A 12,552-nucleotide genomic window follows, 5' to 3' on the forward strand; every position below is an offset into this window, starting at 1 on the left:
ACCATAAAAGAAGATCACAGAAAAGCCACGAAAGAGAGACAAAGGTCCATTCTACGTACAAGATTTCTTGGACCTATCAGCAAGAGAAGAAGACAAAATATTGACATCATGATGGAACTATTTCTTCCATTTCCACATTAATTCCAAAGACATTATTACTCTTGGATAATTAAATACGAACACCACATGTCATATATATAAAAATTTCTAAAAATACGCACACAATATTATTAACATTTTCAATAAAACCAACAACTCATAATTAACCCATCATCACATTTGTTGGCATACAACTACCCTTACACACTAATTTAGAAACTTAACCAAAAAAAGACAAGGTTCCTTCTCCTTCCTAATAGAGAGTTATGTTATGTTGCTTACAACACAAACAAATGGGATTTAGACATTTAGTTACCTCCAAGGCATATTAGCCATACCTTGTGGATTACTGTTGTTACTGTGGACTAGCGGGCTCCCGATCCCTCCACCTGAAGATCCGCTTGTGGTCCCCACATTGACGGGAGTAGTGTTGACTATTTTCGCCTCTGTTTTTCTTTGTTTCTGACTTGCAGGAACAAAGCTACCAACAATCATCTGTAAAAGTTACCAAGATAAAAACAAAGTTTCTTAGGGTTTGGAATCAGGAGACAGGAATCAGGAATCAGGAATGGAATGGTTGATTCCATTCCATATTTATGGAAAGAAAGAAAAAAAACCTGAACGGGTGATGCAGCAGTGAGAAGGTCAGCCACATTACCACCTAAAACACGACCATCTGGCCCTGAAAGTGACACGCTTAAACCACCAGTCCTGCTTCTTTGCCCATCACTCTCACAAACCATAAATGAACCACAAAGAGATAAGATCTCAAATCGTCCCTGTATTTTTTATAAATAAATTAAATATTTTTTATACATCAAAAATAAATAAATAATGAATTTTCAAGAAAAAAAACCTCGTATGTGACAGTTCCACCAGATGTTGCAGACTGCTGAAGTGTAACATTAGATATGGCGCCATTAGCTGATAGAATGCACACAGCTCGAGTGCTGTTTTGAGAAAACCACATCAATTTTCCCAACACATCCTGCATTTAGATAAGAAATTATGAATTTTGGTAAATTAAAAATTTTCAGAAACATAAAAAGAATAATGATTGCACCTCTCCAGCTTTAACATCAAGGATATGCGGCATGAACCCCACTCCTGGTGAACCTGAAAATGGTTTATGTTTGAATGAAATATGGAAAAAGTTGTAAGAAATTTCATGTTTTGTATGTTTTTATGGATTATGATATAACGAATTGAGTAAAGATAAACTGGGGAATGGAAATCCCAAGATAGAATGCTAATCTTATTATACAGGTTTAAAATTGTAAATTCTCACCAGTAGAAGCAACTGAGGCTGCTTTCTTTACGCATATGCAAGAAGATCAGATAGTGGCTCAAAGAATAAGTTGTCAGTCGTGGTGTAAGGGCCTAAAGCAATAATCTGCTCAAAGATGGCATGGATAGAATCAGAGAGAATCCAGATAGTAAACTTAAAGGTGTACTTTAGTAAAATGAAGAACAAGCTTTACACACCAATGATAAATCCGATGTTATATCAAATAAATTAGCAGGCCTGTTATCTTCATCCGGATGAAATCTGTTTGGTAACTTATTATAAAAGATCAAAAATTTAGACATAATAGATTTATTAATAACTTATTATGTTTTCTAACATTTGATATGCATGAAACATCTTTTGTTTATAATTACATATTACCATTTGGAGAATAGATACTGAGATACATAGGAACATATGAAATATGTTTGGTATGACTTGTCACTCTGTCAGTTGCATCAGCAAACTCCTTCCTCAAAGCAACTACAAAAGTATATAATATATAAGAAGATTATGCAGAGAGATCGAGAATTACAAAAGGATCATAAGCTTTTTAGTCATAATACCAAAATCAGTGAACCACTTTCATAGAATGTGAGCAAACTCTGCATATTCTTTTCCTTCTTTAATCTTATAAAGAAGTAGAACAAGAGGACGAGTGACAATTCCTACAAAATAGATGTTAATTATTCAAATTTTATATTCAAAATTTTGAATCAGAAAATTTTGAAGATACAATAATTACCAGAACCACAAGGCAAAAAATCCAACACATACTCATGATGAATCCTGTTAGAACTACTGGTCGTTGCTATGTTTTAGGGGGCTTTTTTTTCGACTATGTAATGGACTAGTGATAGTCACGAGGTCCTAAAGAGTAGGATTAACCAGAGAGGGAGATGAATGTTAGGAAAGAGAAATGAAATTGGATGATTTAGAGGGATAAAACCTGGATATCGCAACTAGGGTTTTAGCAAACGCGAGGGTTCGTAGAGCCATGTGTTCCAAGACAGAATAAACCTTCGATTTAGGATCTTCAACCTCTAATTCGAGTCATATAGTTTCGAATCTCAGAAAATTTACCTTGATACCTCTTATTTTTTATGAAAGAGGAGACTCAAATCTGAGAGAAAAATGAGGAGTCGATAATTAGGGCAAGAGGGAAAGAAGAAAAAAAGGAAGACCAATCGGGAAATCGAAGCAGATGTTGCTAAAACCTGGATATCGCAACTAGGGTTTTAGCAAACGCGAGGGTTCGTAGAGCCATGTGTTCCAAGACAGAATAAACCATCAATTTATGATCTTCAACCTCTAATTCGAGTCATATAGTTTCGAATCTCAGAAAATTTACCTTGATACCTCTTATTTTTTATGAAAGAGGAGACTCAAATCTGAGAGAAAAATGAGGAGTCGATAATTAGGGCAAGAGGGAAAGAAGAAAAAAAAGGAAGACCAATCGGGAAATCGAAGCAGATCTTTACCATTTGCGTTCATAAGAGGTCGGAGTGGATATTAGCGAAATCAGCGATCGTCGATTCTGATTTCCTTTTCTTCGATTGAACATCACAAAACCAACACGGGACCAACAGTTTTTCCTTCCTCCCAACCCCGGAAAACGTGGAATCGATGCCCTCTATTTTTGGAAGTCGGATCGATGGATACTCGTCCTTGTTAGATTTTTTTTAGGCTTCAAAATTGATAGATTTTTTTTATTCTTTCAAGTTTGAATCAGAAAATGAGAAAACAGTTAGGGAAATCAAGAGTGCAATGCTCGTCCTTGTTAGGTTGAAGATGAAAGATAGATAGAAGATAGAAAAAAAAGGCTGGTTTTCAAAATTTTGGGGATTTCATTTCCCCCCTTGTCTACTAAAAGCGCGTTTCATTAAAATTATAAAGCGACAGGTACAGACGACGCGCGTTTAAGATAAAGCGCCCTCCGTGTTTTTAATTTTTTTTCTTGAGACACTAAATTAAGGGCACACAATAAAGCGTGACGTAAATCCTTAAATTTTTTGGAGAGATGACACTATTTTAAGGGCACGTCCTTTTGCGTATCTTTAATTATCGCGTGTCGTAAAAAGTGCGTCATTAAAGGTCTTTTTTCTAGTAGTGCACGATATATAACTAATATTTAAACGACCTTCGGACGAGTACCCGATATCCCACCAGACCACATCTCAAGCTCGAAAAGGAAAGGCTGGATAGCCTTCCTAAGTCTTTTAAACATTTCTTATATAACTATACATATAAAGGCATGCAATTTATAATATAAAAGCATAAATAAGTTTTGTAAAACATTGGAACATAAATATTATTTTAAGAAATGATCGACTTGATGTCAATCTATAAAACAGTTTGAAGGCATGGGTTTGATAAAACAGTTTAGTATATGGAAACATTTGTTTGAAACACAGTTGTAAATAGGTTTGAAATGTGATATACAGAGTAAGAGGTACAGTGTAATAAGGAGTTTAAAACATATAAAATGTTTATAAAAATCATTTGAAGGAAACTGTTTGGTAAAACGGCTAATGAGTAGCCAAATCATTTGAATGCTGTATATTAATCACATGTGATTGATGTAATAAGTAGCATAATTCTACTTACTAATCACATGTGATTGACATAATAAGTAGCATGATCCTACTTGTATCCCCCACCATAAAACATTTAAAAATAGTTTAAAACATTCTTTAAGGGGTATGAACTCACCTGTAGTAAGTAACTGGAATTGAACGGACTGTTATCGTACGGAAGGATCAGACACGTGCTTGGTGTCAAGTGAAGACTTAGACACACACAATGATCCTAATTACATATGAAAACATATGTATATATAAATAATTAGTGATTAAAACACTAATTATACAAGTATAGCCATTTAAACGCTAGGAAAACACTTTTGGTCAAGTGCTAGGAGGCTAAAGGGTTGCAACAAAGGAGTGCAATGCCCCTAATGGGAGTTTATGGTCTAAAGACCATATGTCTTGGAGTTTACGGCCCAGGGGAGTAAGCTCCTGGTCGTAAACTCTCAACAAGCCCCTAAATGAAGTCTATCAATTATACAACTCATGTGGTGAATTGTTTCAAGGCTAAATCAAGTGTTTGGGTGCCATATTAACTCCTTTAAGGAGTTTACGGCCATGGGACCATAATCCCTTGGAGTTTACAGATGTAAACTCCCTTGGGAGGGTGTTTAAGATGCTTTCAAGTCCCATACTCACATAGGATATGTTCTAGGCAATTGTTCAAGGCTTTAGGAGGAATTATGGCACCATTTGGGACCATATATTGGAGTTCGCGGCCCTAAAATATCTTGGGCCGTAAACTCTCTTTTCTTGGTGTTTTAGTGGTGTTTGCTAGCCCGGCCCCAAACACACTAAGGTACTTGTCCTAATTTGTCTCTTGGCTTAAGGAAGGAGTTAGGGTGTCATTTGACCCCTTTATGGGTGTTTACGGCCCAAGAGTTTGTCTTGGCCGTAAACTCCTTTTTCCTTGTGATTTCTTATGTTTGCTAGGCTATAAAAACTTTAGGGTACATGTCCTAATTTAAGTCTAAGCCTTAGGAAGTGTTTCAAAGCATTTTGGCACTTAAGACTTGGAGTTCACGGCCTAAGAAGCTCCTTGGCCGTGAACTCACTTCTAGCCATGGTTCCTAATTGTTTTGTGGTCTAAAGCATGAATTGGAGGCTTCCAGTTCGAGTTCTAAAGCTTTGAGGGTCATTAGAACCCTTTAGGACCTTAAAAGGGAGTTTACTCCCCAAGAACGTTCTTGGGCGGTAAACTCCCGGATCTCACATATTTGACATGTAATCCATGTTATTAAGCTTATAACAAGTATTATAAAACAACTAGAGAAGTATACTCACGATTTGGGATGAAAACCCGAAGATCCGTGAGAGAGAATATTGACTTTTCTCTAAATGGAATTCAACAAATGAACCAATTTGGTTCAGAATTCTATTTTTAGTCCTGAGATATTTTTGGCAGAAAATATTTTTATTCATGGAACGAACTCTAATGTCCTAGAGTCTTGGAATAACAGTTTTGCACAAAACCCTAGTGCATCCACTCTCCTAATATCTCCTTAAGTGTAAAATCCTGAAAACTGCCAAACTTATACTCGAAATCTGAGTTTTCACTGTAACTGTTCTACTTCTATTGGCTTCAAATGGTTTGTTCAGAATGGAAATTTCGGGTTGTCACAACTCAGCAGTGGTACCCTTAGAGGATATTCAGGTCGATGATAGTCTGAATTATATTGAGCAGCTAGTGGCGATCCTCGACCGGAAGTCGAAGGATCTGAGGAACAAGAGGGTGGAGGTAGTGAAGGTGCAATGGTAGCACCGGAAGGGCTCAGAGTGGACTTGGGAGCTAGTGGATGAGATGATGGAGCATTACCCAGAACTTTTCCATGAAAAAGCTATAGACTTCGAGGACAAAGTCTGAAATAAGTGGAGGAGATTTGTAACACTCGGTTCCTGGTATGTAATTTATATTGTGGTATTTTGCATTTTTAGCTTGGGACTCGGTGAGTTGAAGGCCCAACTCGTCGAGTAGGAGTGGGATTAGACACATGACTTAAGTGATGGACTCATAGAATCCGCGACCAGACCCGACGAGTAGGCTCTGACTGGACAAAACCTTAATTTGAGGGTTTGCACCCTATTTAATCATCTCTTTCAGCCACCACTCGTCCCTAATACTCCTAAAGACCCTCCATAGCAAACCCTAAGTGTTTTGGTGCAAGATCTAAGGCTTTTGAGTGATTTTTGTGGGTTTTGACCTCAAGGAAGAAGGAAGAGCATAGAAGGATCAAGAAGAGGTTGAAGGATTCGAGTTTGGTTCATCATTTGCAGTCTTTGAAAGGTATAAAGTCTATACCTTGCTTGTTTATTTATTAGATCCCTTTTTAGGGAAGATCCCTTTTGGGGAAGATTTATGGCAAGGGTACCCGTCCTGGGTCAGCATTTTGTTCGGTTGCTAGAGCGAGGCAGAGCCTACAACAGGGCTGTAGTGGGTTTATGGCGTATGTGGTGGATATGAGAGCAGATGTAAAGAGGCTGAGTTCGACCGATGAGGTCCCGATAGTGTGGGTGTTCCTAGATGTTTTCCGCGAGGTGTTGTCGGGTGTGCCGCTCGAGATCCAGGTAGAGTTCCGTATCGATTTGGTACTGGGGGCCGCACCTATCGCTAAGGCTCCCTTTCACCTTGTGCCTCCAGAGATGCAGGAGTTATCCTCATAGCTTCAGGAGCTGCTGGGGAAGGGATTTATTCGACTGAGTAGCTTGCCGTGCGGAGCGCCGATCCTTTTTGTCAAGAAAAAGGATGGTTTGCACCGGATTATATCGATTATCAGGAGTTGAACAAGTTGATGGTCAAGAACCGTTACAACCTTGCCGAGGATCGACGATTTGTTTGATCAGTTACAGGGAGCGTCTTGGTTCTCCAAGATTGATCTGAGATCTGGATATCATCAGATGAGAGTACGCAATGAGGATATCCGAAAGACAACATTCAGGACTCGTTATGGGCATTACGAGTTTGTGGTGATGCATTTCGGGCTCACCAATGCACTAGCGACATTCATTGACCTCATGAACATAGTGTGCAGGCCGATGTTGGATCGTTCATTGATCATGTTCATCGATGATCTATTGTTATATTCGAGATCAAGAGAACAACATGAAGAGCATTTGAGGGAGATCCTCGAAGTTCTGCAATCAGAGAGGCTTTACACCAAATTCTCCAAGTGCGGTTTCTGGTGACGAGAGGTCCAGTTCCTGGGGCATCTCGTTAACCAGAATGGGATATTGGTTGATACAGCAAAGATTGAGGCGGTGATGAGTTGGGAGGTGTCGAGATCCCCTTCAGAGATCAATAGTTTTTTAGGGTTGGTCGGCTATTATCGGAGATTTATCAAAGATTTCTCCAAGATTGCGATTCCTCTCACAAAGTTGACCCATAAGGGCATAGCATTCAGTTGGGATCCAGAGCAGCAAGTCTCATTCGAGACACTTCGCCAGAGATTATGTGAAGCCCCAGTATTGGCCCTTCCGGAGGGGATGGAGGATTTTGTGGTATATTGTGACGCGTCGATATCAGGATTGGGTGCAGTATTGATGCAAAGAGGTCATGTGATACCATACGCATCGAGGCAGTTGAAGCCTCATGAGACGAGATATCCCACTCACGATCTGGAGTTGGGGGCTGTGGTGTTCGCCCTCAAGAGCTGGCATTGCTATTTGTATAGGGTCCGATGTTGCATATACACGGATCATAAGAGCTTGAAGTATCTGATGGATCAGTCCAACCAGAATATGCACCAGAGGAGATGGTTGGATGTGGTAAAGGATTATGAGTGTGAGATCCTGTACCACCCGGGCAAGGCTAATGTTGTAGCCGATGCCCTGAGTCGCAGGGCGGAGAGTGCCCCGATACGAGATGTTTGTTTGAGATTGATAGTGATGAATCCGGTGTTGGACACCATTTGGGAGGCCCGGATAGAGGCCATGAGACCTGAAAATCGCAAAAGAGAGCGGGTGATCGGTCAGACATCTGAGTTCGTTTCCGATAGCCGTGGGCTTATGTCCTTTCAGGGTCAGATTTGGGTGTCGTTGGAAGGCGGGGCACGTACCATTATGATGGAAGAGGAACATAGGTCGAAGTTCTTGATCCATCCCGGGGACACAAAGATGTATTTGGACCTAAAGAGGGAGTATTGGTGGCCCTGTATGAAGAGGGATGTCGTGTGGTTCGTAGAGAGGTGTTTGACCTATCGCAGGGTGAAGGCCGAGCATCTGCATCCATATGGCAAGTTACAGCAACTTGAGGTTCCCGATTGGAAGTGGGAACATATTTCCATGGATTTTATCACCAAATTATCGAGGACTGCGAGGGGTGTCGATGCAATTTGGGTGATTGTTAACCAGCTGATGAAGAGTGCTCCCTTTCTTGCTATCAATGAGAGGTCTTCTGCTGAGAGGCTGGCAGAGATATATGTTAGAAAGGTGGTAGCATGACATGGAGTGCCAATATCAATCGTGTCAGATCGAGATGTACGTTTCACTTCCAGATTTTGGAAGAAATTCCATGAGGAGTTGGGTACGAGGCTGCATTTTAGTACTGCATACCACCCACAGACGGATGGTCAGAGTGAGCGGACGATTCAGATGCTCGAAGACATGCTGCGAGCGTGTGTGATGGACTTCAGAGGAAGTTGGGACACACATATGCCGTTGGCTGAGTTTTCATATAACAATAGCCACCATTCAAGTATAGGCATGCCTCCCTTTGAGTTGTTGTATGGGAGAAGGTGTCGGACTCCCATATGGTGGGGAAAGGTTGGGCAGCGGGTGATGGGCAGCACTGACTTAGTGCTTCAGACAACAAAGCAAATACAGCAGGTCAGGCAGAAGCTACTGATAGCTTAGAGTCACCAAAAAAGTTATGCGGATAGGCGACGGTCCAAGCTTGAGTTCTAGGTGGGAGACTTCGTACTCCTGAAGGTATCTCCTTGGAAAAGAGTGATCCGATTCTGGAAGAGGGGCAATCTAGGCCACCGGTACATCGGTCTGTTCAGGGTGACTGTGAGGGTGGGCAGGGTAGCATACCATCTAGAGCTACCTGTGGAATTGAGCCAGATCCGTGATACCTTCTACGTATCTTAGTTAAGGAAGTGTATAGCCGACGAGTCGGTGGTAGTACCATTGGAGGAGATTCTAGTGGATGCCATCCTGAATTATGATGAGAGGTCAGTTGCGATTGTGGATCGAAGGATCAAGGTTCTGAGGAACAAGGAGGTGGCCCTGGTGCAGGTTCAGTGGCAACATCGGAGAGGGTCTGAGTTGACTTGGGAGCCGAAATCGGAGATGCATGAGAAGTATCCAGAGTTGTTTGCGGAGTAAGACTTTGAGGGCGAAGTCTGATTCTAGTGGAGGAGAATTATAACATCCGGATTTCAAGGTATTATATTTTATCATTATGTTTGGAGTTAAAAGAGGGACTCGACAAGTTGACGCCTAGACACATCGAGTAGGATCACGTATTGCTGACTGATAAATAAGGGGACTCGACGAGGTGGTAAGGGAGGACTCGGTGAGTCCATGCTGACGACTGAAACCCTAATTCCCCGGGCCTGAGCCTTATTTAAAGGACTTTATAGCCTTCATTTGCGGCTACCAGTCCACAGAGAGGTACCCTAGCGATTTGGAGCGAGTTGTGAGAGAGTTTAATCTTCTTTGTTCATTTTTGGTGTGATTTAGCCAACGAGGAAGGGTTTCTAGCAAGAAGGGGGCAAGAGGACTTCATCTCCGGAGGTTTTCAGCTTCGATCTTCATTTTGAGGTAGCTATTCGACCTTATTCCTCTGTTTTTGCTTAAGAGCATTGAATTTAGGGTTTTCTATATCTTTTATGGCTTGTGTGGTTGAGATTTAGTGTCCCATTGAGTAATAAACTCTGGATCCAGACCTTTTGAGCTCCAAGGAACTTGAATCACCTTGCTTTTTGTGGTTCTATGGAGGAAAGGGACATAGGTTGCCATGCAAGAAGGGATTTCACCAAAATAAGATTAGAGTGCCTTGCATGTGTACCAATATTTGACCTTTACGTGGTTATTAGCTATGGAGAAGCCAGATCTATAGATTAGGGAAGCAGATCTGATTCAGAAGGTCATTTGAGTGTTTTCATGGGAGCAACTCGCCGAGTTCATAAGTGGTCTCGACGATTCGAGTCGGGATTTCCCCGCGATTCGTTGCTGAGTAACCCGATGAGTGGAAAGGGGACTCGTCATGGCAAGTGGGGATTGGAAGGATCCAGAGGACTAGTGCGGACTCGCCGAGTCGCCTGAGTGCACTCGATGAGTCTGGTCAAAGTTTGACAGTTGACTTCGTTGACTTTTAGGATTTAGTCAATGTTTGGACTATTGAGCCATTAGAGGGGTAGAATGGCCTTTTACCCTTCTTAGAGGACTTAGAGATAGGGGTTAGCGTACCCTTTAGAAGTTGTATTAATTAGAGTAATTATGATGTGATTAGGCAGAGGTTGGTACATGGTTTCAGAATTCGAGGTTTACCGATTTATCTGAGGTGATTCTTCTCACTATACTTTACCTTGAGTGGTAATTAGAGCTATGTGATTGAGTATCTTCCATGCTATTTGTGTGATGTGTTGCATAACATTATTTCTATGTGATTTATGTTGAGTGTATATCAGAGTTTACAAATTTAGGACTGGAAAGTCCATAGAGTTAGGACCAGAGGGTCCACAGAGTTAGAACCAGAGGGCTCACAAAGTTATAGACTTGAGTGGCTATTATGTATTAATGTGGTAATTTGGGGAACTCACTAAGCATTTATGCTTACAATGTTTTGTGTTATGTGTTTCAGGTACCAGTGAGGATCGCGGGAAGGCGCCGGCATGATCAGTACACACTCTTGGAGTTTTTATACATTTTGAGCTTGGGATGTGTTCTTAAGGATTTGATATGTGATACATTAGGATATGAGATGTTTATGAATTAAAATTATAAATTTTAAAAGTGAAAAATTGTCTTGAAATTACGTTGTTACAAGTTGGTATCAGAGCTTTGGTTTGAGGGATTCAGATCCACCTTCGAGCGCATTTGAACTCAAACTGAGGATTTGAGGAATTTTTCGAAGTAAAACAAAATTTTTCTAAAAGAGTAAAAAGGTTTTGATAAGAACAGAGCAGAGCAGTGTGTACGATCAACCAGCGCCCAAACGATGATTTCCCAAAATATCCTTATATTATGTGTTATGTGATATGAGATAATATGTTATTCATGCTAGAGTAGGCTAGGTATTCCTATTAGGACTAGGGTGGTCTGATTTGTGATGCCTTAGCCTAGGGGTTTTGCTGCTAGGAGATGCTTAAGAGTGAATAGATAGCAGCGAGGAGCTTGTGAGAGATCTGCTAGAGAGTAGAATATGCATAGCGAGAGTAGAGTACTTGAGATTTGGGATCCTAGGAGGAGGACTTGGGATGAATACTGATGCGGTGTGGACGGTAGTATTGGGCCCGTACTACTGAAGACAACGGAGCAGTGTACAGCCCAAGTAAGAATCCTTGGGGTACCAGGGAACGAGTAGGGTCGAGTTATCGAGTGCGAGTATGCTCGAGCAAGTATCTGATATCTTTATGTTGTATTTCAGAGACATCATGGTTGGGACACACCACAGACCACGAACCAGCGGGGTGAGTGATGAGGAGCTCCACCAGATGATCCATGAGGAGGTGGCTACGGCTATCCGTGCAGAGACTCACAAGATGTTTGGGTCTATTAAGACCATTCTGATTGAGACTTTCGATTAGAGATACACAGTGGTTACTGAGGCTGCAGCTACCGCAACTGTTGCTGCTGCCAGACCTCAGGGTGGCGATTCGTTGCTGTTCCGGGAGTTCAACAACACGAAGCCACCAGAATTTGATGGGACGCAGAATCCGATTGCTACGACGAGATGGGTTTCTGATTTTGAGGGATGTTTCTATACGTGTTCATGTCCAAAGCATTTGAGGGTTCGGTTCGCGCTAAACCAGCTTCGCTTGGGAGCGAAGGACTGGTGGAAGTTTGTGACGGCGCACTTTTCGTCTGTTGAGCTTGCCACAGTGACCTGGGAGAGGTTCACTGCTATATTTCGTGATGAGTACGTCCCCCCGGTGGAGAGGGAATGTTTGGCCCAGGAGTTTCTGACCCTCAAGCAGGGTATTGAGTCTGTTACTGTGATCACCAGGATGTTCCATGAGAAGGAGATGTTCTGCCCTGGGCACGTGTCTACCGAGCAGGCACGTATGAGTCGGTATCTAAGTATTCTAAGGCAGGACATACGAGAGTTCATGGAGAACTCGTCATACCGAACATTTGTCGAGCTTCAGGAAAATTCTCGGAAGAGGGAGATAGAGATGGAGACTCAAGTTAGGGAGGAGGCAGAGTCTCAGGGGAGGGATTGGCGACCGACTCAGTCCCAGCCGGTAGCCGGCCAATTCGAGATCAGGGAACCAGAAGGGCCCTACTTGTGGCAAGTGCGACAAGTGTCATGAGGGGCTGTGTAGAGTAGGGTCTTGCTACAAGTGTGGAAGGGAGGGGCATATGGCCAAGGATTGCCCCAAGGGTTTTGCAGTCTGTTTTCATTACAACCAAACCAGA

The 12,552-nt window shown here is 41.8% G+C and overlaps 1 protein-coding gene across 1 annotated transcript in view; it reads right to left on the reverse strand.

Moving 5' to 3' along the window:
- Positions 1-225: 225 nt before the first annotated feature.
- The window catches only part of LOC145036063 (AT-hook motif nuclear-localized protein 10-like), a 46,338-nt gene continuing 34,011 nt past the window's right edge, over positions 226-12,552 (reverse strand). The window contains exons 2-8 of the mRNA XM_078984543.1: positions 1,968-2,055; positions 1,762-1,870; positions 1,572-1,648; positions 1,163-1,215; positions 956-1,087; positions 717-878; positions 226-594 (exon numbers count right to left, since the gene is read on the reverse strand). Of these exons, the coding sequence (XP_078840669.1) occupies positions 412-594; positions 717-878; positions 956-1,087; positions 1,163-1,215; positions 1,572-1,648; positions 1,762-1,870; positions 1,968-2,055 (804 nt within the window). The 3' untranslated portion in view covers positions 226-411. The remainder of the gene's footprint in view (positions 595-716; positions 879-955; positions 1,088-1,162; positions 1,216-1,571; positions 1,649-1,761; positions 1,871-1,967; positions 2,056-12,552) is intronic.

Source organism: Lactuca saligna, chromosome 3 (assembly GCF_052625555.1).
Source record: "Lactuca saligna cultivar CGN05327 chromosome 3, ASM5262555v1, whole genome shotgun sequence".
Classification (NCBI taxonomy): Eukaryota; Viridiplantae; Streptophyta; class Magnoliopsida; order Asterales; family Asteraceae; genus Lactuca; species Lactuca saligna.